Below are 26,836 nucleotides of genomic sequence, written 5' to 3' on the forward strand. Positions count from 1 at the left end.
CTTTTCTATATGACTGACAAATGCAATCACATTATCTTATTCTGACACAGAATGAACAATAAAAGCAGCAGATGCACACAAACACAACTGCTCTGACTGCGAGGGGATCTAAAATGTGAGGCTGCTTAGATTTCCCCCATTTTATGTATGAGTTTCTATTTAATCCTCCAGTAAAAACTTTTATGTGTCCTGGGAGATAACCGAGTATGTGTGGAGACCACCTTGGCTCAGGTAGGAGAATGTTAGGTTCCTCCACGGAATACGCAGGGCTCTGCACACATCTGCTTATGTGTTTCTGCAGGCCACCTGTCATGGTGAAATGGGCCAGGGGTTAGAAGCCCAGAAATTTGATTTAATTTTTAATCTGAAGAGTATTTAATGCCTCAGACTTCATTTAGCAAATGATTTACAAACAAGGCCTCTTCATTCTTTAACATTCTCTGGTTCTCCAATCTGGTTTTAGTAGGCAAGGACATACAATCAGAATTATGAAATGACCTGGATAAATGTTTAAGATCTGAGAGCCTAAGAATGGTGTGTGTTCAAAAAGAACACTGTCCTAACAGAAAGAGGACCCAGTGAGAATATAAAAAAAGACAAGAACACAAGGAACAACATCTTTTGAGCTGAAAGGCTAAAACTGGAGCTGATGGGCTTATGGCCCTTTTTCTTCTGCAAAGTATCTGAAAATGATTAAAATTGTTTTGACAGCTGCAAGTAATTTGGAGGTAGGTGAAAACAGGAAGTTCAAGCACAGAATAACCTCAGTAGTTCCAGATTGTACCAATTCAATAATCATTTTGGACATGAATAGCTGATATTCATTATTATACTACATATTCATTTTCAAGCAATAAGAGTTAAAGTAATTATAATCATAGTACTTAAACCAAGACTCATTAGCATACTAGACATTTCACCTTCATGTTATTTTCCCATTGAAAAAATGTAAATTAGAATTTCTCAGGAAGAACAGTCATTCCATTAAATATCAGGGTTCTATCCTTTATCACCTTGTAGATAAACCTGTCACTAAGAGGTTAAATGGATTTGAGAATGAGTGTTTATATATTGAGGAAAAGAAGTCCTTTAAAATACACTTTAGTAGCAGTCATGATAAACGATGCTTTTATGGTCCTTTACAGGTTATATACTAAGAGGTTTTATATCCAATTTATATATAACCTGTGGGTGAACAAGTAAGGTACTAATTAGAAATCACTTCTGTCTAGTCATCAGGGATAGAGTGACCTTTCTTTCACCAATAGCTCATCTTTTGTGTACAGTACTGAAAAATGCATTTACTTAAAATGCATTACACATTTTGGTGATGTAGTATGATCTGTAGTATGATCTTTCATTTTTCTGAATCCTGAAGAGTTACTTCATAAGAAAAGGAAAGGAAACTACTTAATATGGTAATTTTGTGTCATTCATGAATCTGTGAGAAAGAAAAGAGACTCTTCTAATTTACCTTCACATGTCCATGCAACATATGCTCCCGCTCAGATCTGCATGAATACAAGGAAGTAAGAGAATTAGGGCAAATTTTAGTTAATATTCATGCTTCATTCTTTTTTTTTTTTTTGTACTGGGATTGAACTCAGGAGCACTCAACCACTGACCCACATCCCAGCCCTATCTTGTATTTTATTTAGAAACAGGGTCTCACTAAGTTGCTTAATGCCTCGCTTTTGCTGAGGCTGGCCTTGAACTTGCAATCCTCCTCCCTAGCCGCTGGGATTACAGGTGTGCACCCACTATGTCCAGCAATGCTTCATTCTTTCATCTTTGTTTACTAATACTAAGAAAATTTTTGGTTTGACATTCTAAAAGATCCACTAATAATCCATTCATGAGGGTTGAGACCTCGTAGTCTAATCACTCCCCCATGAATGGATTAATACTGATTATAAAAGAGTTTGAGGCTTTCAGTTCAATCTCTTTCTCTTACACTCTGGTAAGTTCTTTCTCACTCTCTCAACATTCTTGCCAGTCTGTCTTCCACCATGGGACAAAGCAGCAAAAGGGTCCACACTAGAAGTGAGCCCTTCAACCTGGAGTTCCCAGGTCCAGAACAGAAATAAATTTGTGTTCTTTACAAATTCTCCACTTTCATGAACCCTGTCATAGTAGCACAAAATATATGGAAGACACCTTCTGATTTGAAAGTAGTTGCTAAAATACTGACTGAACTCAGTAAATCACACTCGTCAATCGCACTGGAAAATATAACACAGACATTTGAAAAATAAAAAAGCCAAGACTTATATTTCCTGAAAGGCAAAAGAACAAATTCTAAATTATCAATGTGCAGAGTGCGTGTGTGTGTGTGTGTGTGTGTGTGTGTGTGTGTGTGTAACATGTATGGGATAGAAATCAAGTATTTACAACATCCTTTTAAAAGTTTTGTGGCTCTGAAAAGAATATAAATAAAATCTAACAAGAATAAATTATAAATTAATATTTTCTAGCCTGGTGTTTCTCTGGTTTCATAAAAAAATAATTTTATAGTTCTTTTAACTTCAGAACTCAGAAATAAAGGACATTATGAGTTTAATTTCTCATTCTTTTTTAAATTTTTTTTTGTAGTTGTAGATGGAAAGCATGCCTTTATTTTATTTATTTATTTTTATGTGGTGCTGAGGAGTGAACCCAGTGCCTCACAAGTGCAAGGCAAGTGCTCTGCCACTGAGCCACAGTCCCAGTCCTAATTTCTCATTTTTTTAAAAAAATATTTAGTTGTTAGTTGTAGTTGGACACAAATCTTTATTTATTTGTTTGTTTTTATGTGGTGCTGAGGATTGAACTCAGGGCCTCGCACGCACCAGGCGAGTGCTCTACCGCTGAGCCATAACCCCAGCCCCCTAATTTCTCATTCTTAACTTTAATATATTTATAAAATATCACTATCTGGTGAAAATATGTGTCCAATATACTACACTATACAATGAAAATAACTTTCACAGATTTTCCTTAGAATGTTAATGAGTAAGAATTAATTAATCTATGCAAGATAAAACAAATGCTAATATTATGGGTGCATTTTTCTGTCAGATTTTCTTTCCTTGCCGTGATGAAAAAAATGAAACCAACAACTACAACAAAATGACTATGATTAGAAACTGATCATTTAACACTCTAAGGAAAAAAGCAAAAGAATATATATGTTTTTTTCTTAATATTTGGCCTCTAAGTAGTTACATTTTCAGAGCAATTTTTCCCCTGAGTCCTGAAAGCAAGTATGTAATTTTTTTTACATATCAACTTCTTACAGAATAAAAAGTTTTTAAAAACAATGTTCATTTTCCTCTATACCAAACAAAACATTATAGTATTAAGTATAGATATTATAAACCATGAAGAGACGCTTCAGTTGGTTTTTTTCATCTATTTTTTCCTTATCATTCCCTAAAATTCCAATTGGAAATAAGAATACATAAAGCAAAACACCAACTTATATTTAGAAAAAGAACTGTGCTTCCATTTGCTTTGACTTGGTAAATAAAGATGAAAGTAAAATTTTACAGATGTTTCCTTTGATGAGGAACATCACTATGAATGTAGGCATCTTTCGTTTCTCAAAATTTCTGCACTTTTCAACACTGACACAATCATAAACTGGTATTTTCACTTCATATTAATGAATTATGATAATGCTTGTTTTACTCTAACTCCACATAGTAGGATTTTTTTCTTTATGCGCTCAATTTTTAGAAGGGAAAAAACAGGAGCTGGGGATGTAGCTCAGTGGTAAAGCACCTGCATAGCATTTAGGAGGCCCTGGATTTGATCCCCAGCACTATCAAATGAGAAAACTAAACTAAATAAATAAATAGGTAAAAATATAGATGAGAAAGATCAAACTCTATCATAAGGACAGCTGGTTCTTTAGCCAAGGACTGATTCTTCATATCTGATCTATGTCACCAATAGAGAATGATAACTGATATTTTGGTGATCCTCATTCTTACTTCTGAAATAAAGCAAGTAATTGTTTGGAATGCTTTTCAATAATATAACCTGAAACTAAAAGGATTTTCTTTTAACTGATTTCTCTTCCTTTTCGAGAAGAAAAAATACAAACTCAAATGCAATAGAATGATTTTATATAGAGGCCAGAATCTATACAAGTAGAGAAGATAATGTTTTCTATTTAACACTGACAACTAAATTCACCAGAATATTCCATTTCCTGACTATTCCACCTAATTGAGTTTTGCTGCTTTGATGTTCATAGTCTGAATAAAATGAATGAACAATGGTAACGACAGCCTTTCAAAGATATATAGTGTGAGAGAAATAAAAATGCCTGCTAAAAATAGCATGTATTATAATATGCTCCACTTACATTCCTTACTAGAGACCTTATAGTGGGTCATCAGAGCTTTATGTGATCTCTATTTTTATTTTCTAAGTTAGTGTCACTTTAGATCTTTGGTCTGATGTGGTTTGTTTTCAACTCTGGAGCCTTTGTATATAGGAAGATGAAGTTGCTAACTCCCCATTAGGTAAGTACTTGTTTTTTCAGATGCTGTAGTGTGTTACCTATAAATGGTGGGTGGGACTGACTCACTTTTTCAAGATGCTTACCATGACTAGGCACATGTCAATGCTCTCACAACCCTGATAACCAGAATACTCTTTATTTTAACAGGCAATGGTACAGGAAAGTGGCTATGTAACTTACCAAAGGTTATTCAGGTATTTAACTGGAGTTCAAATTTGAACTTGGGTCTACACTCATTCCAAATTTGGGCAAGTACACAGCTATTTCATCAGTTTCTGAGCAGAATACTCACACTGTGGCCTCCATAAAGTCTCGGAAATATTGTCTACCTCATCAAACAGATTTGGAAGCAAAGTAGTATAAAAATTCATGATGAAGTGGGGCACAGTAGTGCCCACCTGTAAGCCCAGCAACTGCAGATATAGCTCAGTGATAAAGCATACCTGGGTTCAATCCCTAAAACCAAAAGAAAAATGATAAATCCAAAATAAATTATTTTTACTATTCTCCAATTAATAGATCATTAATTAACCAATAATTGTCTTTTGTTTTTCAACCCAGGGAAACCACATTAATTTTTATTAACAGGTTCTTAAATGAGTTACTTAAAACCATTCATTTCTGGGACTTGCCAAGATGAGGCACATGGCTTTATACCCTGACGGGAAAGCTTATTGATTCAATTAACACTTTTCAGATTAGAAATGAAATCCTATATTCTGAAAAAAAACTGAAGTCAGACAGAAGTTCCCCAATTTATTCTTTTTTAGAGTAAGTTCAGTTTTCTCAGTGAGCGGTCATTTTCTATCCTAAGGTGTTAAATCTATTCCAAACCTAGTCCTTTTGAAGTCCACAGTGAAGGTGACAGCTTTCTCCCTATCCCAACAGACCAGGGCTCTCCTCACAGAGCCAGAGTGGACCAGAAACAGGTGCCTGGGGCACACTGCATAGGGCAGCCACTGGAGCCAGCAGAAGACTCAAGCACTCCTGGAGGAAAGGGGAGTTGTACTAACTTGGAAAGAAAAAACTGCATCTGGTATCAGCCGACTTGCATTGAACTTCCTTCTATATTTCATTCCCTTTGTCATTTGGACACATAACCTTTCTGAGCCTCATTCATTAAATCCATAATGTCAAGGATAAGGGCCTAATTCAGTGTATGGCACATAACAAGTACTCAGTGAAATTCAGCTGACTTTAAAATAAGACAAGAGCAGAGTCCCAGCACTTGTCCCAAGGCTGGATGATGAATGGATACAAGACAGGCAAAATTCTGGAGTTAGCAACCCAGAGTGAAGGAGCTGGTGGAAGCCAGGAGCCGGCCCAAGGGGGAAAACAAGGCAATGAGCAGCAGGAAGAAGTCAGAACTCAAATGAGATGTTCTGGGGCAGAGAAGATAGTCCATGAGGCCAAGCTGATGACCCGGTTTCGCTTGATGACAAAGAGAATGCTGACTTCACTGGTTCTGCTACTGAATAAATCACAAGGGTGGGTAACCTCAGAAAATATGTGAAGGAGTGGGAAAACACAGGTAATTAATGGAGGTTGTAGAATTTTAATTTAAAAATTCCTCTCTCTGAAAGTTATTCTAACTTTGGGTATTTACAGTGACTGGTACATCCTCCCGTGAAACATAGTGGCTGAGATGCCTGTGACTGAATTCCATGGTTTTAAGCCCCAGGGAGGGCGTGAAATACCACGCAGCAGTAAAAACTGCTTCTGGGTATCAAATCTCTTGAAGGATATCTAGAAAACAAGTAAAATTTTGAAGCCAGTACTAGATTCTGGGTTTTCTTTGGGCCAAATTCCCAGTAGCCCTCTGCAGTGAAACTCAACTAGCATCACCCCAAGTTGCATTTAGGATCTTTGGAAAGAAAGGTGTCTGAATGACTGGTCTTCCTGGTAGGCCCTACCCTACAGGACATAAACCTTGTTTATGGGCAGGCAATGTGGATGCTGCTTACCAAGGTGTCTGTCACTGTCACAAAGTAACAGAGCTTGAATCTAGTTCAACCTCATTGAGCAATGACGGGAAGGAAACACTGTTAAGGAGTAACATTCTGCCCTTAACGTACTCATTTACCACTTAACACCAACTCTGTAAGGAAAATGTGTTTGTTTTCAATGAGGCTCAGAAAGACTCAACCCTTGCTTCATGACCAAAAACTAAAACTTGGCCGAGTTATGGGGCAGTCTTACTTCAAATCCAGCTAAGATACATTAATCACTGTCAAAAAGTTAAATAGAAAACCCTAAGTAAAATATAAGAAGTTTTAAAAAAATAAAAAAATAGGTGAGTCCCAGACATACACAAAAGTGGGCCAAAAAGAGCTAAACTAAAAATAAAATCTCACTTAACACTTAATTCCTTGAAAAAAAATTGGGGATATGTAGCCTTAAGTCCTTATATATAATTCTATATAGTCCTACCAGGATTGGTTATTTGCATTTCAAGCCCACAGCAAAGTCAGATGAAACAAATTTAAAGAGGGAGATTCAATAACTACCCTAAGAAGCCGACAACAGCAAGGAGTACTATTAAAAAAAAAAAAATCACGACTCAGAACTAATACTAAAGGTGCCCTGATCCAGGACTATTTTTTTTAAGTTGTAAGATAATTTTATTTCCGTATATACTACTAAATGTATAGTTTTTTTTTTTTACATTTTTTCCAACTTCACTGAAATATAACTGAGCAATAAAAACTGTACATATTTAAAGTTCTATACTTTAAATATATATATATATACACATACACAAATGTATATATGCATGCTTTGTAAAATTATTGCCATAATCGACCTAATTAATATACCTATCCCCATTCATAACATATTTCCTTTTTATCAATTTTTTAAAATATAAATGATAGCGGGATGCATTACAATTCTTATTACACATATACAGCACAGGACTATTTAACACATGAGCAAACTGTTCTTTGTACGATGAGCATGAATAGTGAAACAGACTTTTCATGTATTTTTAGTCATGAATAACATACTGAGGTTTTCTTAACTTTTTTTTAACTTAACTTTTCTAATTTTTTTTGTTCTGATGGTATAGTCTGTTTCTTTCTTATATTCTGAGGATGTTAAAAAGAAACACAGTATTAATAACAGAGCAAAATAATACCCATAGAGACATCAAGAGGGTGCTCCATCTCAGAGCCACCTCCAACTCTTACTTCCTCCAGTTCTGAATTTTTTTCTCTCTTCATTTTATTTGTCCTCATGTGACCCATATCATTGTGTGCCTTTCTCTACTAACAGGACTGCTTGAGAGTAGGGACCACGTTTTATTTGTGTTGGCAACTTCACAGTATCTAGCACAGTACCTTCTACATACACAGAGTAAATATTAGTTAAGGCCATTAAATTTTTTTCACATATTCAATGTTGCCATACAGGCATGCATGCAGAAATGATTTCATATAAATGGTTAAAATAAAACCTCCAGGGCTTGAAAAAGCAAACTTACTTATCCATATATAAACAAGTGATTACGTACTGTAGTTCAGACCTTGTCCTCAGCTCAAAGACTGTAACAGTGGACAGAAGATACTAGTTCTCTGCATGGGAAGTCCTTATAATCTTATAGTAGAAAGACAGACAAACAAAGTAGGCAACATCCAAGGTGACATACAAATGAGATTTCAGGTCATTATAATTTCTTTTTTTTTTTTTTAAATATTTATTTATTTATTTATTTTTTAGTTGGCGGACACAACATCTTTGTTGGTATGTGGTGCTGAGGATCGAACCCGGGCCGCACGCATGCTAGGCGAGCGCGCTACCACTTGAGCCACATCCCCAGCCCCTAGGTCATTATAATTTCAAATAAGAAACTAATGTAGGCTGATAGGTTAGGAAGAATTTGGAGAGGTGATGAAGATAGACCTCTGTAAGCATTTCTCTTATGGCTTATATAGGTCTTCCTCTTAACATGTCAAAGAAGAGATGTAGTTATGACCTCTACAGAATCCTCAGAGGTAAAACCACAAATGTGCAGCTTCAAAAGCACAGTAAAATCTCCATGGACAGCATGCCAGCCTCCAACATTGTCCCCAGTGATCCCCACCTCTTGGTACTTGAACACATCTTGTACACTTCCCTCCCACACAATACAGGGTTGATCTGTGTGACAACTAGCACACAGCACAAGAGATGGTTATAAGAGACTGTGGTTTCCACATTAGGCTCCTTCTCTGTTGGATCCCTTACTCTGTGGGAAGCCAGCTGCCATGTCACGAGGACAAGCAGACACTCTATGGAAGGGCACACGTGGTAAGAAACTGAGGTCCCTGGCCAACAGTGAGGAAGAGCCACATGAGTCAAACGTGGATTCTCCCCGAAGACTGCAGCCCCTGTTAACAGCATGATTACAACCTTAAGAAAAGCTCTTGAGGCAGAACCAACCACCCAGCTGAGCACCCTCAGGAAACCACATGAAATAACAAATCTCCAAGGTTTTGTTGCTTAAGGGTATTACATCTTAGAGCAATTTGTTATTCTTTTTCAGGAAGAGGCCTAAGTAGCTGAAGTCTGAGCAGAGACCTGAATTAAGAATAACTAGTGATTAATAGATCTTAGGAAGAACATTCCAGATGGAATAGTAGCATGAAGATGCTAAGACAGATGTGAACTTGGAATGTTCCTGAAACAGCTAAAATGCCCTCATGGCATTAGGTATGTTAGTGGTATACAAGAAAGCTGGAAGAAAAGGGCTAAAACATCCTTCAAAGATATGGAAAGCAACATTACCTAATCTACATTTTATAAATGATAATCTTTGTAAAATACTGGGCTACCTTGTGGGAATGAAGACTGCCAGCAAGAAAACCAAGTGGAAGCCTTCTACTTGTCCAGTCAAGTGGTGATGCTTATCATTTCCAGTAACTCAGAGTAGGATGTTAGAAATAAAAACATGGCTTGGTTAGATGAAGAACACATCCATATTTTAAAAGTAGAGTGAACACAACTGAATGAAAAACATATCCATGTAAACTATAGCATTCCAACAGGTTCTGGTTTTTGAGTGACACAGCACCCAAATAGATTTAGACAGTGGCAACATTAAATGTGATCTAGTGATCTAGGGTAACTCAAAATTAAAAAAAAAAAATCATCTGTACGGTCATTAAAAATCATTATCTTGCCTGGGGTTATAGCTCAGCAGTAGTGTGCTTGCCTAGCACGTGCAAGGCCCTGGATTCAATCCTTAGTACCACATAAAAAATAAATAAATAAATAAATAAAGGTATTTTTAAAAAATCATTATCTCTTGTTATCAAAACTATGGGGCCTATGGGCTGGGGTTGTGGCTCAGGGGTAGAGTGCTTACCTAGCTCGTGCGAGGCTGTGGGTTCAACCTCAGCACCACATAAAAATAAATAAATAAAATAAATGTATTGTGTCCTACTGCAACTAAAAAAATAAATATTAAAAAAATACAAAAAAATCTATGGGGCCTAGAAACAAAGACCTTTCCAATTATAAAAGAACTAAGTAATCAGTAGAACTTTTGGTGTCTGTTTTGACTGGTGCCAACCAGACTGTTTAAGCAACAACTAGTGAAGGAAAAAAGAATTAAGTAACAAAACAGAGATGAGGAAAACCAAAAATAAAGCCAATTTTTTTTTCACATCAACATATTTCCAAAGGAATGACGTTAATAACAAGAAGTATTTCTTTAAGTTAGAGAATAAATATACTGGGAACTGGCAGACTATTCACTAGTTTCATAAAGCATTTAGAGTTTCAATTATCAGGGCTTAACAAGAATCTACATGTCCTCACTGAAAATTTTCTAAGGAGGCACTATTCACAAAAAGTACACAAATGATCCTGTCAAAAAAGGTCTGCCTCTTCTTACTGCTTCTTCTATTATATGTACAAAAAAGCATGTCAAGATGACTCACAAGAAATATCCATTTATAAATCACGTCTACATTTTTTTTACCTAGAGACGAATTTTCAGCTCCTGACATTATTAGACTGACAGACATGAAAAAAAGTCAAGATTTAAAATGCAAAACACAAACTGTTATTAAGGTTATTTTACAGAGGGGCTGGGGTTGTAGCTCAGAGGTAAAGCACATGTGAGGCACTGGATTTGAGTCTCAGCACTACATTAATAAATAAATAAATAAATAAACAAACAAACAAAGAAAATAAAAGTACTGTGTCCATATGCAACTAAAAAAAAAATGAAAGATTATCTTATGAGAGCTCTACCTCTGAGCTATAATCTCAGCCCAAACAAAGGAGCTTTATGATTCCTCATTGTACTCTATCTTGAAACAGACTGTGGTACATGGGGCCATCATTCCAAATGCTTCCCCCCCTCATGCTGGAGTTACACATCCACATCCTACCATGCACTCTGTAGTGCTCATCACTATACGCAGAGTGCTCTTCACCTTCCCATTTATGTTGAGCTTGTCTGTGAGATCTGTTTGATCCACAGAATGTAAATGGAACTGACAGTGAGCCACCTGCAAGGTGTTAACACTCACCCTCTTCTGCTCCTGTGATCTCCCATGAGAAGATCATCCCCAGGTCACAATCCTTTCAGCTCCAGGTATAGATTAGAGGTATGAGGAGACAACCTGAAATCCAACAAAAAGCCTGTTGTTCAGGCCCAGTCCCAACCCAGCCCATAATGGCCAAATCACAGACCTGGAACATGATTATGTTTATTATTATAACTTTGCTACTATAAGTCACTAAGATCTCAAATTTTAATGTAATGGTCTGTGTTATCTACAATGAAAAAAAAGGATTAAAAAGTAGTGTCTGAATGTCACAATACTAATTTCAAAATTGTTAATATTGAACTTATCATTGTTGATAATACACATTCTAAATTTTCACTACAAGTACCAGGTAAAATAAAGTTATATTTAACAACAACAACAAAAAAATCCACAGTGCTCTTTTTATATTTTATATAAAATCACTTTTATATTGCATACCATGTAAAAATGAGGAAAACCAAATCACTGGTGAGATTAGATGTCATAATGAAAATGTTTTGAGAAGTAGAAGAAAAGTCACGCAGTACTTTAGTAGTAAAAGAAACACATGGCAGGTAGAGATCTGTGACAATCCCAGGCCTGCCATCCACAAGCTGTGTGGCCCCCGTCAGGTCAGCACTATTCATAGGAAATGCTCTTTGAAGCAATTATGATTTTTAAAATTTCCAGTAGCCACATGTGAAAACATAGAAAGCATATGTGCAGTATAAGACTGCAATAATAATCTGTTCGTCACAACAGTTAAACCGAAATGCAGTCCCACAAAAACAAGAAAGTTATGCTTTACAGAAGCTGGGTGTGGTGGCACCTGCCTATAATCCCAGCTAATTCAGCAGGAAGATTACAAATTCAAGGACATCTTAGGCAATTTAGGGAGACCCTGTATCAAAATGAAAAATAAAACGACACTATAGATATAGGTCAGTGATAAAGCACCACCAGTACCAAGTAAAATAAAGTTATATTTAACAAAAAAAATTCACAATGCTCTCCTTTTAAAATTTAAACTTAAATTTAACAAAATTTGAGATTCAATTCCTTGGTCACACTAATACTTCTAGTGCTATCGCCACACTGATACTACTCTATTGGGCAGCACAACTGTCAAGTCATTCCATTTATCTGAGGGTAACTTTCTTCATGGATAGACTTCATGGATACAAATAAAACAGTTATTTGAGATAAAGAATTTCAAACATAAGTGCTTACAGAGGCTGGGCTAGTAATATGAATGCTCAAGGCAATTAAAGTAGTATTTTGGCCAACTAACGCCCCCTCGTATCCCATTCCAAACAGGAATTCTGGTCGCATCTTATGGGACCTCATGACTTTTCCAACAAAGCTGGAAATCTGGATGTTTACCTAAAACTGCTTTTCTTTTTTATTTTTCCATGTAGACACTACTATGAAATTTTTCAGAGTACTGCATGGGCAAAACCAAAACATGTCCATATGCTGATATTTGCAACAGGGGCTCTTACTTTTCCTGCTCTACCAATCTGTGATTTATTTAGAGGAGTGGTATGACTTCCACATCTAGAAGCTAAAACACACAGCTGGATAATTGGTTGAGTGGTGAGCTTGAAAGCCCCTCTGTGAAGTCAAGGTAAAGACTGAGTTGCCTGGTAGCCTACGGTGAATGTCTGAACTCTAGGGTGAGCTTAAGCTCTTTCCACGCACCAGGATGCAGAGGAGTCTGAAATGGAATCATGCTAAAGCAGACAGCCTAAGTCTCCAATTCTGGATAAAAAACAATGTGCCAGAAACAGAAAAGGTGGTAGAGCCAAGTTCCCCACAGTGACTATCTCCCTCCAAACCCTGAAACCCAGATCCTAGGGAGCCTGCCTGGATCCTGAAGGAACAAGGTGAGCTGAGAGTGGAAAGCAGAGGGGCAAGAGGGATTAGTAGTTTGGGGAGCCATCAGGACTTTCCGTGTACACAGAGGGCAGAGATGGTAAGAGGGGTGACAAGTGGCAGTTGAACTCTGAGGCCACCAGTTCTTAAAGTCCAGGTGAGTCACCACCTGGGAGTATTCTCAACAGGAAGAATCCGAATTCATAGCTTCAAAGGAGATAAAGTGGAAAGTTTTTGTGAATACTATAACACCTCATTTTAGTTCCAGGGTAAGGAAGCCTTGAAAACTGGGGATAATAGCAAAAGCCCTGAGTTAGGATTCAAGCAACTTGAGCATTAATTCCAAAACATGCCACTGTCTTTCTGGTGACTTGTTTCTCAAAATTATAATAGTAATAATGAAGCATATTGCTTTACTCTATAATACAGGGTTGTTTTCAGACCAAATGATATAAATATTAAGCAATCTGGAAGTATAAATTTCTCATAATTTCAAGACTTTTTATTAAATTTACTAAGCAACTGCTAGTGGATTCTAGGAATGCAATTTTTTAAATGCCATTTAAGTCTCTGATTACAGACTTATTCCAATTGGAGGCAGGGAACAGTGGTTATGGATTCAGGAGAAGAGTGACAAGCACTGACAACCCCATTTCACACTCAGGTACCTTGCGGCCAAGTCTAAAGGTTCATGGGGTGAGACCAGAGGAGCTCACATTCCAATATGAACTTAAAAGGACCTCAAAAGGAAGAATGTACCCTGAAGCAGTGGTTCCTAACCTTTTTCAGGTCACTGATGCTTTGAGAATCTGATTAAAACTAGGTTTCCATCTTGGAAAAAGACACATATACAGAAATGACATGTTTTTAGGAAATTGGTTTATGGACCCCCATGGATCCCAAACTGAAAATGTTACCTGTAAGAAAGAGAGTGTCACAGACAAAACTCTCAATATGGTCTTAGGCAAAGAGTAGCTGCTAAATAGGAAGCTGTCTTGGAAACAGCTGGAGGCCAAGAATAAGAAAAAGAACAGACTTTATAAATGTTCTGCCCTATTCAAAGTATTGCTACTGTAGGCCCCTCCGGAGAGTTCTTAAACCCTATACAAAGGGTCTTAGACAGACTCACAAATACTATCATTCTAGCTAACTAGCAGCCACTGATTCCTTGGCTAGTGTCAACAGGAGGAAGTATCCTCCAGTTCAGCCCCTAGGAATCTTAGCCAAACTCAGAAAACAAAAGGAAAATCATATAAGAAAAATATAATATGTAAGTCTCCTTAAGAACCATATGCACATCATCAATACATTTCAGAACAGGTGGGGATTGTATTCATTTTGGCTTTTGGAACAGAGAATAGAAAAGAGATCATGTCATAAGGGTCTTAAGGTATCCATGGAAATACCACCATGAGCAGAAGGCCACAGGCCCCACAGTGCCAGTGAGTATCGCAGCAGCAACCTGGCAGCCACACACACAGCAATGATGGGGGGGTGTGTCGGGGGGAGATGGTTGGGGAGATGGCTGATGCTATAGAAACTCAACAGCAACTTCTCAGTGACAAGAGCAGACCTTGCCTCAAAGCTCAAATGGAGCATGGATGAAAACGAATGTTTTTTTTTTTTTTTTTTTTTTTTAAAGAGAGAGTGAGAGGAGAGGAGGGAGAGAGAGAGAGAATTTCCAACATTTTTTATTTCTTAGTTCTCGGCGGACACAACATCTTTGTTGGTATGTGGTGCTGGGGATCGAACCCGGGCCGCACGCATGCCAGGCCAGCGCGCTACCGCTTGAGCCACATCCCCAGCCCCTGAAAACGAATGTTGATAAGATATTCTCATTTCCAAATCCAATCTCACATGAAAATATATATGTTTCAGATAGAAGATGTATCAGATATTAAGCTGATGACAGATATTATACTTGATCTTAGCCAAAGACTGAAAAGCAATGAAATACATTTCAGAAAGTTCAAAGAAAGTCAAATTTAAAATAGATATGCTTATCTTATGTATTTCTAATGACTAAAACATGTTTAAGAGAATGAGGACATACTCTGAACTTAGAATTACAACTGTCCAGACATACTTAATGACTTTTTCATAATGTGCTCTTATACTTTACTTTTGATTTTATTTTATTAATACTACATAATACTATTCATATATCATAATTTTTTTAATCTTGACTTTCAAAGTAGGGGTCAATGAAAAAAATTAAAATTACCAGTCATGCAATTAATGCTTCAAAAGTATCCAAGATCAGTAAAACTTTGTGGGGGGAAAAAAAAGTAAAAAACAAGGACTTGGAGCTGTGGCTTTAGATCAATGGCAAAGCACTTGCCTGGCTTGTGTGAGGCACTGGGTTTGATCCTTATGACCACATAAAAATAAACAAACAAAATTAAGGCATTCTGTCCATCTACAACTACAAGGAAAAAAAAAAAACAAGGTGAAAAATGTTGCTTGAAGAGACACACTGTTCTCCCTTTCTATTTACTTGCCAAGGAAATGCAGTCCCTGTTAGGAGGAGGAAATTTTAACCTATTATCTACGGGTTTAGAAACTCCCGCAATGACAGGATACCTTCCACTTTGTTATTTCTGTCAACAGTCTACTAGCTGCTTTATATTTCAGAGAGTCATATGGAATTTTAATTTTTCCAGGTCAGACAGTTAAGCACCAGATGATTTTCCTTCCAAGTGCCATGATTTCAAATGCCACTTCTTGCTAATATACTATGAACTTTATAGCAAATCACATTTTAATATGTATTTTTTTCAAAAGTATTAAGTAAATAATCCAAGAAAATAACTGAGAACACAGCCTGCACATAGCAAGTACCACCTGGATGCAATGACTTTGGTAATGATGATGTGGCTACAGTGACAACATAACATTCAAATAGGGATTCTTGCCTCATGGTAGGCAGGGACTGAGGTAGTCCCCAATGGTTCCAACCTTCTGTTCTTCATATCCTCACAAACCCTTTTCCTTTGCGTCTGGGTTGAACTTGGTGATTCGATGCTAAGGAACCAAACATGGCGGAAGTGATGGAATATCACTTCCAAGGTTATTAAAATACTTTCACTTTCTTTCAGTGCTTGCATCCCTCTTGCTTTCTTGGATCTCTTGCCCTAAGCACAGCCACACACCATGTTGTGAGGCATTCCTGTGAAGGGCCCTGTAGAGCTGAAGCAAGTTAGAGGTGGATCTTCCCAGACCTGCCAACAACCCCAGGAGTGAACTCTGAATCAGTCCCTTCAATTCCAGTCAAGTGCTGAGAGGAATTCAACTCTGGTCAGAAGCTTGACTGCAACTTCATGAGAGACTTTGAGTCACCCAGCTAAGCCCAGATTTCTTTCCCAAAGATGTTAGGAGATAATGTTTGTTGATCTAAGTCAATTCATTTTGAGATAACATAGCTTTTAGAGAAGTAGAAGTAGATTTGGAATTGTGTAGTGGACTGTAAGAAGAGTATTTTGAGAATGTAAGAATTTGGGAACATAGCACACACAAGTTTGGACTTCAAGAAAACAGATGGAAGGATTTAAGCAAACATGAGAAAAATTTATCAGAAAGCAAAAAAGTATGGAATACCCAAAAGTTTAGTAATACACACCATTATGTGTAGTTATGTGACCCAGTCATCTGCACTTATATAGGAAGTAAAAATTGACAGATAAACAGTTAAGATTTCCTAGAAAAATGTTACACATGTCATTTTGGTTTCTTCTTGCCATTTAATACCAAACTACAGAGAAAAGGTCAAATGAGGGGAAAAGGGCTAAACAAAAAATAAAGCCAGAAGCCAGAATTCGATGGTTTCAGAAATTCCCAGCCTCTCTAGACAGAAAATCATGCTAAAATTAAGAAAGGCACCACAGGTAAATAGGCACTCCCAGGACACTATCATAGAAACATGATCTCAGGACAAAAGCTGAGAGTATGGTCATAACTCTCTTTATTACAAATTTGGAGGATTAAAAGGAACGTCTTGAGGTACATTCAGTCCCACCACCGGACCTCCAAAGAGTGTCTCAGATCCTCTAAACAGATCTTCAGGAAGTTTAAGGGCCTTGTCCCTCACCAGTCTCAGCATACACCAAAGTAGAGAAGGACAAATCTCCAAGAGAAAGGTGGGTGTGGCTTCTGTCTAATGGGGAAAAAAAAAAAAAAAACTTCAAGAAGTTTTGCAGGGAGCCCACAAAATTTTTGAGAGGGCTGTATCAGGAGAAACAATGTCAATATGAGTCTGAAGTGAAAAAAGAAGCCACAGATCTCCAAAATTCTACTGGCAGAAAATCTGAAAAAATACTCAGCTGCAAACATATTCGACCTTTCATTTAAAAAGGCAGAATTACTCAAAGGTTAGCACTCTTTGCCCAAAGGTAGTGTCAAGAGACATTGAAAATTATTGCCAAGCCTCAAGACCTAATCAAGAGCAGTTGCCAGCTTGGATTTTAGAATTGCTAAGGACCAGTGACTCCTACCCTACTTGACATTTTCTGCCTTTTTTGAACAGAAAAGCAGCATAGGTAGTCTATGTTAAGGGCAGATAATTGGACGATTTAGTTTCACAGAGAAAGAGAAATTGTATTTGAAGAATTATACGTAAGGAATTATATCCAAGAAAGCTCACCACACTTGGATCAAACCTGGATGACTTTCAGATTTTGAGCTGATATAGTAAAGAGGATTTAGTTTTCATGTTCTAACAGAAGTGATGTTTGGGGCTGGGGTTGTAGCTCAGTAGTAGAGCATTTGCCTAGCACTTGTGAGGCACTGGGTTTGATCCTCAGCACCACATTAAAAAAGAAAAAAACAGCTAATTAATTAATTAACTAAAGGCATTGTGTCCATCTACAACTAAAAAAAATAATTAAAAAGTGATGTTTGACAGTATTATTTAACTTGTTTTAGAGCATCCAAACCTCTGAACAGAATGCAAAGTCCTTCTAAAAATTCCCTCTCAGCTTATTAAAAGGTTGTGATATTGAGACAGTATGACAAAAATTACAGATTTATAACATTAAATCTGGCGAATGTAAAACTTGATTAATTACTCTATGTAAACCAAATTAAGTAATTGAATAATTATCACCTAGCCAATTTTAACCTGTTTATCATTAATTTTAGCATTACAGCTATTGTCAAGACAGCACATAAGCAATGTCAAAGCCCTCTCAAATATCTTCATTTGAAATTTTTGTTGTTTCTTACAAAATTTTCAATTAAGGAAGAAATTTTGAATTAAATGTGAACTGAAAAATGGAATGTTTGATTCCCCTAAAATGATTATAATATTAATTCACTTACTCTCAAAAAAAAGCAAATGATATCATTCAAATGTTCCACAATACCTATCCTTCAGAATGACAGCACGTCTTTTACTTCTCTGTTCGCTATCTATCATATTGTGACATTTCATATATGAGAAATAGTTAAAGCAATATTTTTTAAATGTCAGACTCTTAGAACAATTTATTTCATACCCATGTCCCCCTAGGCCATGGGCCTGTTTAGTGAAGCTTATTAGTGAAGGCAATGACTGACAGACATGTCCTCAGTGTAAGCACTCATGCGCCAATAAAAACAAAGAACACAAATAACACAAATACGCCATTCAGAAATACACAGCATTGTTTAAAAATAGCTGTGCCTATTGCTATTCAAACTGAGGAAAGGGTGTTTTTGGGTCTGTAAAGACAGAACAGGGAAGTGAAGGAACAGTATCTTGTTTGCGAGTCTGGGCTTAGCTTTCAGACACATGGCAAATGACTTACCCATCTCAGAATTTAGTTTAAAATTCAGTATTTGTGTAAGGTTGGATCAGTTAGTACATTTCTAAACTTCAGACCTCTCATATGGGTTCTTTTTTAAAAATTTTCTTATTTGTTCCTTTTAGTGATATATGATGGTAGAATGTATTTTGAAATATAAATACATGGAGTATAACTTCCCATTCTTGTGGTTGTACATAAGGAGGTGGAGTTACACTGATCATGTATTCATATATGAACATAGGAGAGTAATATCCAATTCATTCTACTGTCTTTCCTTGCCCATTCCCCTTCCCTTCCTTATATGAGTTTTTCTCACACCGATGCAAAACCTATAGGATACTTAGTTAACAAAGATTCACTTTCCCCTAAAATAAACTTCTGGAAAGAAAACTTGACACCACTGCCTCATCAATTAAAAATCTGATTTAAACAGCATTAATGGATGGTTATCAATAGATCATTTAACTTAAAATTATATAACATAAGATAAAACAATTATTAAGTTCTAGCTGTCAGTCTGTTGGCTACCCACAATCTATTTTCTTTGGAAAAACAGGTGAGCAGTCATATCTAGCAGAGACATTCTAGCATCAAACTGAGTTTATCCTTGTCAAGAAAGTACTAAAATGGAATTGTAAGTTTTTCATCATATGATTCAATTTCAGGAAATATCTGCATCCACCTGAAATCGATTCCACTGCCACCAAAATCATCTTCCACAGCAGCAGCAAATATCCTACACCCTGGAGATGCTGCCTCAGATAATCACACCTGTTACTTCCAACTCTTAATTTTATCTTGAATTCTCAGATGACCCACTTAACCTACTTTCTCCAGCCATTAATATCATCATGAGAGATACTAAAATAATTTTGAGGGCAATGGTTTGTCATGGAAAAAACACAGGCTATAAAGTCACATTAGGGTTCTAAGCTCAGTTTCATTAGATCACATCTCTTCACTGCAAGGTTAATTAACCTAAGCCACAGACTGGTCAGTCACATGAAAGTGTCACCGATTAACAGTATCATGCATGTAACATGCTTAGCAGAGTAACCTGAACATGGTAGACACTCAATAAATGTGCATTAAAAATAATTCAATCTCTTCAGATAAATCTTCTAAATCCTACCATGAAAAAATTTACTCCACATATCACTGAATCCAAAGAGAAATACATATTACCATTTTTCTTTCACAGTAAGCTACATTCAAATACCTTTCATTCCTAAATAAAGCTAGAAAATTCACAAATCACCTACTGCCCAACACATTTTGTCCTTCATGATAAAACAGGAACATTTGGTTGCCAAACTGAAAAACAGCAACTCTTATCTGCTGTTCTGTAAAGTGTTTTCAGGTTTTCTTCTCCCAGCTCCCCCGCCCACAAAAAAAAAAAAAAAAAAACATAAAAAGGGTAGAAGAGACAGAGAATGTGTGCCTTAAAGTTTCATGGGCACATAGCTCTGAAAACAGCCACATTTAGGCCACAACTAATAACACCAGTACCTACTACATATAGTAAAGGATAGGCCCAATACAAGCAAGCCCAATACTAACCCAGCAGCAGCAGCAGCAGCAGCAGTCCTGATCATCTTATACACGGTAGGAGTAATGTGCTCCAGGACTCATGCTAGTCACTTTAGATAAAGTATTTGTAATTCCTACAAAAGTACAAAACAGACCTCCTCCTTAGTCCTAATTCAAATGTGAAGAAACTGAAATTCACAGAGGTCCCCTACTTGAGATCAACCTATTGGTAAACACCACCACCTTTGATGCCCAAAGGTAGCTCTCCCTTCACTATTCTCTACTGTCTTTTTTAGAAGATGTGAACAAGAACCTTCCTCAGTGCTTGAAAAGTCATCAGTTGATATCAACCCCCTTTTTTCTCCCTCCCCTCTTCTGGTTCCTCTCTATTGTTTTGCTTTTGGGTGCTCCATCTTCAGTCTTCATTTTTCCAACTTCAATTCACTTATTCCTTCAGCCACTGAAATGCAGTCTTATATCCCAACCCTACAGGAAACTGTCCTTGCCGAGTCAGGAAAAAAATTTAAAAAGTGGAGGTAAGGTTTTGGAATGCACACTAAAAGTGCTTTCATAATACACAATTCTCTTACATGGTCAACCAGTTATTCTCATTACAGAGTTGGCATGTTCCATTTTACAGGGATGACTAAGACACACATCATGTATAAAACTGGTTATATATTTTTGTATGAATCATATGCAAAGTGAATCAGTTTTTAAAAGTAACTAGAGCTTTTTATCTTTCAATCGGGGAATGAATGTATATGTAAAAACCTACTGAATTTAAAGAGCATTCTTTTAAATAACAACTTGATAAAAACCTACTTTTAAACTGTATGATGCGTATTAGTGAAGCTATTTCACCAACAATGTCTAATTGATATTAATAAATCCCAACTTTGCACTTGGTTTCAACTACATCTACCATAACATTGCCCAGACTTGACACCTATATTAGAGGTCTGTGAACCACTCTGTAGCACTTGAGTCTCCCCAATAGACCAAATGCAAGTTCAAACACTAATGATCATGATAGCCTATTATAAATCCTATTATCCCAATTATTACACATGAAGAAACTGAGTCACAGGGAAGTTTACTCACTTGCCAAACATCACAGTAAAAAGGATAGCAGAGAGTTAAGCCTATGTGCTCAGACCTGAGCTACTACATCTACTACACCTCACTTCCCTCCATAAATAAGCACATTCAGAGGCAGAGAGAAGACTAGATAGATACAGACCTACTATTTACTGAGTACCTACTGACAAGGCAATGGAAGATGAAGGAACTAAAAAAAACAAAACAAAACAAAAAACAAAAAACCTTGATCCTGACTGAAGAGATTTCTCTGTTTTGAAAGAAGATTCAGCCAAAGTGGAAAATCAACATGTATCCAATTTCAACAAGAAGTCTTCATGTTTAGACTAGTGGGCCACAGTCAGTGTAAGAGAGCATAACACAAAGGACAATAAACTTAAACAAATGTGACTCTCAAAAGCACCCAATTCTTTTATTTTAATTATCCATAATACACTTTTCTGAAATAGGAACATTTAAAACATTATGTAAACCTTTTCCAATGTTTTTTTGATCATCATATGGAAGATAAAAGGCACCATAGTACTGTAACCCAGTGTTTTAGGAACATGGGGCTCCTTGCCACTAAAGACTATTTATAAAACTGTTTCACAGTTATCATCTTAATGCACATGGTATTTCACTTAAAGTTGCACCCCTCTCCTAATCTGGGATGATCTAGAAGAGAGTCCATCAGTGACCATACTCTTCATTCTATATTTAAACATCAAGGAAGAATCCTTTTCCAGAGTAAAGTCCCTGGATTTATGCCTATCTGTCTATTCTCCTTGATGTTCATTTAGAAATATCCAAAGTACGTGGCTAACTACAAAAACAAATTCTGTCAATTTCAAAATTTGTACAAACCTGAGAAGAGAAAAAGAGACAAACCAATTCAAACTCTGATAATAATAACAGCTGGTCTTTAAAGAGCAGCTGTGTGCCAGGTATGCGCTAAGAGTTCTATGTGAATTATTTTATTTAATCCCCAAAACACCCCTGCAAAATGAGTCATCCTAACTTCCATTTTATAAATAAGAAAAATGAGGCCAAAGTTCATACAAAAAGTCGCAGAACTAGAATTTGAATCATAATCCAAAAACCTGTCTGGCTTTAAATCACATGCTCAGGATAAGATGCAAATGTCTCTGGGGCCTAACCAAGTAAAATAAATGTATGAAGTGGCTCAGTTTTAAGATTATAAAGCTGTGTTCCTCAACCATGGCTGCACACTGGAATTACCTGGGGAGCTTTAAAGACTACTGGGGCTTGGGTTCCACCCCTTGCAGATTGTGATTTAATTGGTCTGGGAGCTGCTAAGTAATTCTAACGGGCAGTCAAGCCCAAGAAACACCACTGATAGGTACACAGAATGGTGCACTTGAAAAGCAGTGGGAAAAAAATTAAGTGTAAAGTAAATACTGTGCTGTTCAAAGGTTGTCACTACTCTGCTACCAGCATGTGACCTATGCACTACTCCTCAGTGTAACTAAGGTGCCAGTATGGGAGCTAGAAACATTGATGACTGATGACGGATGGATGGATGGATGGATGGATAGATGGATGGATGGAAGGATAGACAGATGATTGATTGTTTGAATGAATGACAGAGTCAGACACAGACATGGTTTTTAGTGGAGAGGGTAGGCTAGTCTCTCAACTTTTCCCATATCACCTCTCACTGTCTCCTGTTTATGGGACTATTCCACCACAAAATGTACTCAGGGTAAAAAGTAACCTACTTTCAAAGGAATCTCTAGAGTATAGCCTACTCTTCATGTGAAGATGAGCTAACTATGCTCATTTTAAAAATGTATATTATCAGAACCAAAGTACTTGAATTTTTTCAAGAGTCAGGTTTTAAAAGAAGGCCGCTCAGAATTAACTCTGATTCTAATCCAAGCCAGGTCAAGAGATCTTACTTCACTAACAAGTCTTAAGAAGGGAGAGTCTGATGCTCTAAAAACACATCATTGCAGGTAGTACATGAAAATGCTAAGTAAAATATTATCTGTCATCGCAAAAAAGAAAGAAAAAGTTGCATGCCATCAGAAAATGTTCATTAAATGGCCTGCAAACGTGAAATTCAAAATGTTACAGAAGAGTGAATCCATTAAAAAAAGAAGAAACTTTAATCTGCTTGTGAAACAATTCTTCCTACATAGTCATATTTTAAGTGTTTTATCACTATACTCCAAGAGGAAGTGGCAAAAGAGTAAATTAGGAAATGAACTTTAAAGCCACCCATTCAAACTAGGTAGAAATATTTTCATCTCCTGCTACAAAGCAAAAGTTGTGCATGTTAATAATCTCCTATTACCATTTTCCACCCCTCTCCCTACAACCACCACAGAAGGAAGACAAATTAAAAAAGAAAAGAAATTGAGTTTGATTTTCAAGTGGAATAGTGCAAAAAAAAAAAGCTGTGATTTAGAAACCAGGGCCTCTGTCAACAAGTTCCAGCTTTGGCAGTTAAGGCAAGAGAGCTACTTGGGCACAATATTTTGTTGTTTAGTTTGATTTTTCAAAAAGCAGAGACACAGAAGCAAAGCCTAATAAAGCAGACAGAAGTGCCTGGGATCAACTTCTCACCACAGTTCAGAATAATTCCTGTTTGTTGTTTAATACATATGGATTCTCCTTTTGAGCATCAGGTACTACACAGTGCCAAGGATGTAATGGAGAAAATGAAGCCCTGCCTTCCTGGGTCTCCTAAATAAGAAACTAAGGCACACAACCTCACTATGCATGCCCCTGCCACAACTCTGTGAAAATCCAGTCGTCATCGTCCAGTCCCTGTGTCTCCCCTCAACCCCATGAACTAGCAGACAGCAAGTTCTTCTGTTGGTCCTGGTGCACTGAAATTCACAGGGAAACTGCTGGTAATTTCTAAATAAATAAGGCCCACCTGCCTTACCCTCGTCATACCAACAACTCATGGGTAAATGTGAACATACTTAAAGAAAAATTTTTAACCTAAGAGTATGTCAAAACAGGTTTTCCTTTTGAGCCAAGCCCAGCCACATATTTTCATTGCCTGTGGCTATGAAAGCTCAGTGGGCTAAAAATACTTTTCTTTTTCTAAGTTGGGAAGAACAAATGAGTCCAAGCAATCAGCTGTGTATCATTTTCTCTCATCTTAAACTTTTTACTAGAAAACACCCCGAATAGCTGGAGCAAAGAAAAGGCATCTGTTTCATATTTGTATTCACACACAAAAACAAAAAGGACCCTCCAGCTTGCTTCTGCCTAATACTATAAAATAAGCTATATTTGCATTATCAGCTAAGACTGTTAGCATTTCACTATTTATCACTTGGGGGTGTTGGAGGACCACATATGTGTTGAAAACAAACCACAAGTAGAGGTAAAAGCTAAAAGCTTTCAAAAAATATATACATATATGTGATGACTATGTCCTTAACAAGACCACATGGTATAGTCATGCATCATTTATGTTTCTTAAATTTACATTAAATGATATTCCAAACTAGAAGGACACAAGCTTTAATTCTTTCTACAGATTTTGCACATTATGTTTGCTGTGCCTGACAACTTTAAAAACTGTTTCTGGCCTTTGACTTCCCAAGGCTATCTGTAAGACAGACAGACACACAGACACACACACACACACACACACACACACACACACACACACAGTTGTCTGATGAATTAAATGCTCAGGAAGACAAATCTTTTTTTAAAAAGACAAAATAACTGCAGCATAGTGAACAGTTAGGTAGTGTGGGCTTTTCCCACACACCCAACACCTCCAAATCACCCTATTGAGGTAACAATTAAAAAAAAAAACTAGCAGGTTTTGGTCCCATTCAACTGATACTAGTTGGGGCTATTATTTTTCCTTGAAAAACATCAGTTTGAGAAATCTCTGCCCAACTCCTCATTCCTTAGGCGACTGGTAAAGTCAACTGGAAAGCAAACACCTAGAAACCAGGGAACCAAACCTCTCAGGGACAGGCTGGCAGAAGCGGCTGGAGAGTTACCAGTATGCCTGCTTGGACTGTAGCTGGGCCTCTGACAAGTGCTGGGTTAAAGTACTCCCTGATCACCCGCCCACCAAACGCCCCGCTGGAAGATGGACTGGTGCTACAGATTTCAAAGGAAACCGCTGAAAGGAAGGAAGAGAATGGGGATGTCATCTCCCCTGACACTTGGGCGGGGGATGGGGGGGGGCGGGAGCCCTGCACCGCTCATTCTGATGTCCCTGAAGGTCAGAGGTGACAGCCACTGTGTCAAAGGCTAATAAACGTCACTTTTCCAGCCCTGGTGAAAGCACAGGGCAAAGTTGGCCAAGGGCCGCGCGCGTCCACTGTACCTTGTAACTGGGCAGAGAGGGACTCCTGGTGCTGCTGGTACTTGAGCGCCACCGCCTCGGCTTTCCGCAGCTGTGTCTGCAGCTCGTAATAGAGCATCGCGCCATACAGAAAGCCAAATACCACGGTCAGCAGCAGCAGCGTCTGGAAGATCCGCTTCTGTTTTCGGGAGCACATCCCGTTTCCCATAGTCCCGCCTAAACCCTGCGCTGCGGCGGTAGCGGTCGCCTCCTCTCCACCGCCCGAGCGTGCGTTCAGCAGCGGCCACCGCAGGAGGTGGCCGGGCGCCGCATACGGAGACGCGAGACACAAAAGCGGGGCTGGAGGGGAAGTGGCGCCCGCTCAGCCCCCGCGCGCCGCGGGGCGCACAGCCATCAACGCCGCCAGGGCAGGGGCCGCCAAACTTCTGCAAGGCTCGCTCTCAGCGAGTGCCCGGGCCCAGGAGGGGGCCCTCCGCATACTTTAGAACCGGCTGCCCTAGCGCCAGTCCCCAGACACCGCCTGCTTTTTTCCTCCTCCCCACTTTTTGGCCTCGCTGTCCCCGGCGGCTCTCGGGAGTCCCGCCCCGGCTGCTCCCCGCCCCCTCGCGCCGGCTCCCACTGCACGACTTTGTTGCCACTAAAAGAGAGGGTGCTAGCCCAACAAAGGGAGCGGGCTCCGGGCGGCGCCCCCGCGCTTGGCTAGCCGGGTGGGTGGATAGGTGTGTGTGTGGGGGGGGGGCAGGTTGCTTTGGCCGGGTTTGGGGAACGGTGGTACAGTGTCACTGACCCGGCTGCTGGAGCCTCGGCCGCCGCCACCTCCCACCCAACTTACGTGTCACCCACGGCCCCGCTATTCTGGCCAACGGGATTCCGGGAGGAAGTCCCACTCGGGCTCCCAGCTCATTGGGCCGGTCCGAGCCGCCGCTCCCTCCCTTCGGGGAGGCAGTGCTAGGCTCGATTGGACACACGCTTTGTCCGTCCGACCCCGGGCCGCGCCTTCCCTCCCAGATCGGGGCCGACTCAGGGCTCCGTGGGCCGCGCGATTGCCTGGCGCCGGGGTGCGCCCACGTGGAGCCCGGGAGGGTGGGGGAGAGGTGGAGGAGCGGGAGACTCTGGGTGGGCGGGGGACAAGTCTGAGCCTGAAACTGGGTGAGGTTCCGGGTGCACGTGTGTGTATATATGCAGGGAGGGGGGCGCTCTTGGAAGGCACGTGGGGAGTAGTACA

The 26,836-nt window shown here is 38.6% G+C and overlaps 1 protein-coding gene and 1 pseudogene across 5 annotated transcripts in view; both read right to left on the bottom strand.

Moving 5' to 3' along the window:
• Positions 1 to 26,515, bottom strand: part of Golim4 (golgi integral membrane protein 4) — a 76,950-nt gene extending 50,435 nt beyond the window's left edge. For 3 of the 5 annotated variants that reach the window (XM_078043606.1, XM_021731176.3, XM_078043604.1), the window contains exon 1: positions 25,633 to 26,471. In XM_078043606.1, the coding sequence (XP_077899732.1) occupies positions 25,633 to 25,819 (187 nt within the window). In that variant the 5' untranslated portion in view covers positions 25,820 to 26,471. Of the gene's footprint in view, positions 1 to 25,632 lie in introns of all 5 variants that reach the window. The other 2 variants (XM_005332507.5, XM_078043605.1) reach the window with 2 other exon arrangements.
• Positions 14,651 to 14,853, bottom strand: LOC120884692 (U2 spliceosomal RNA; annotated as a pseudogene).
• Positions 26,516 to 26,836: the final 321 nt, after the last annotated feature.

This window comes from Ictidomys tridecemlineatus, chromosome 3 (assembly GCF_052094955.1).
Source record: "Ictidomys tridecemlineatus isolate mIctTri1 chromosome 3, mIctTri1.hap1, whole genome shotgun sequence".
NCBI lineage: Eukaryota > Metazoa > Chordata > Mammalia > Rodentia > Sciuridae > Ictidomys > Ictidomys tridecemlineatus.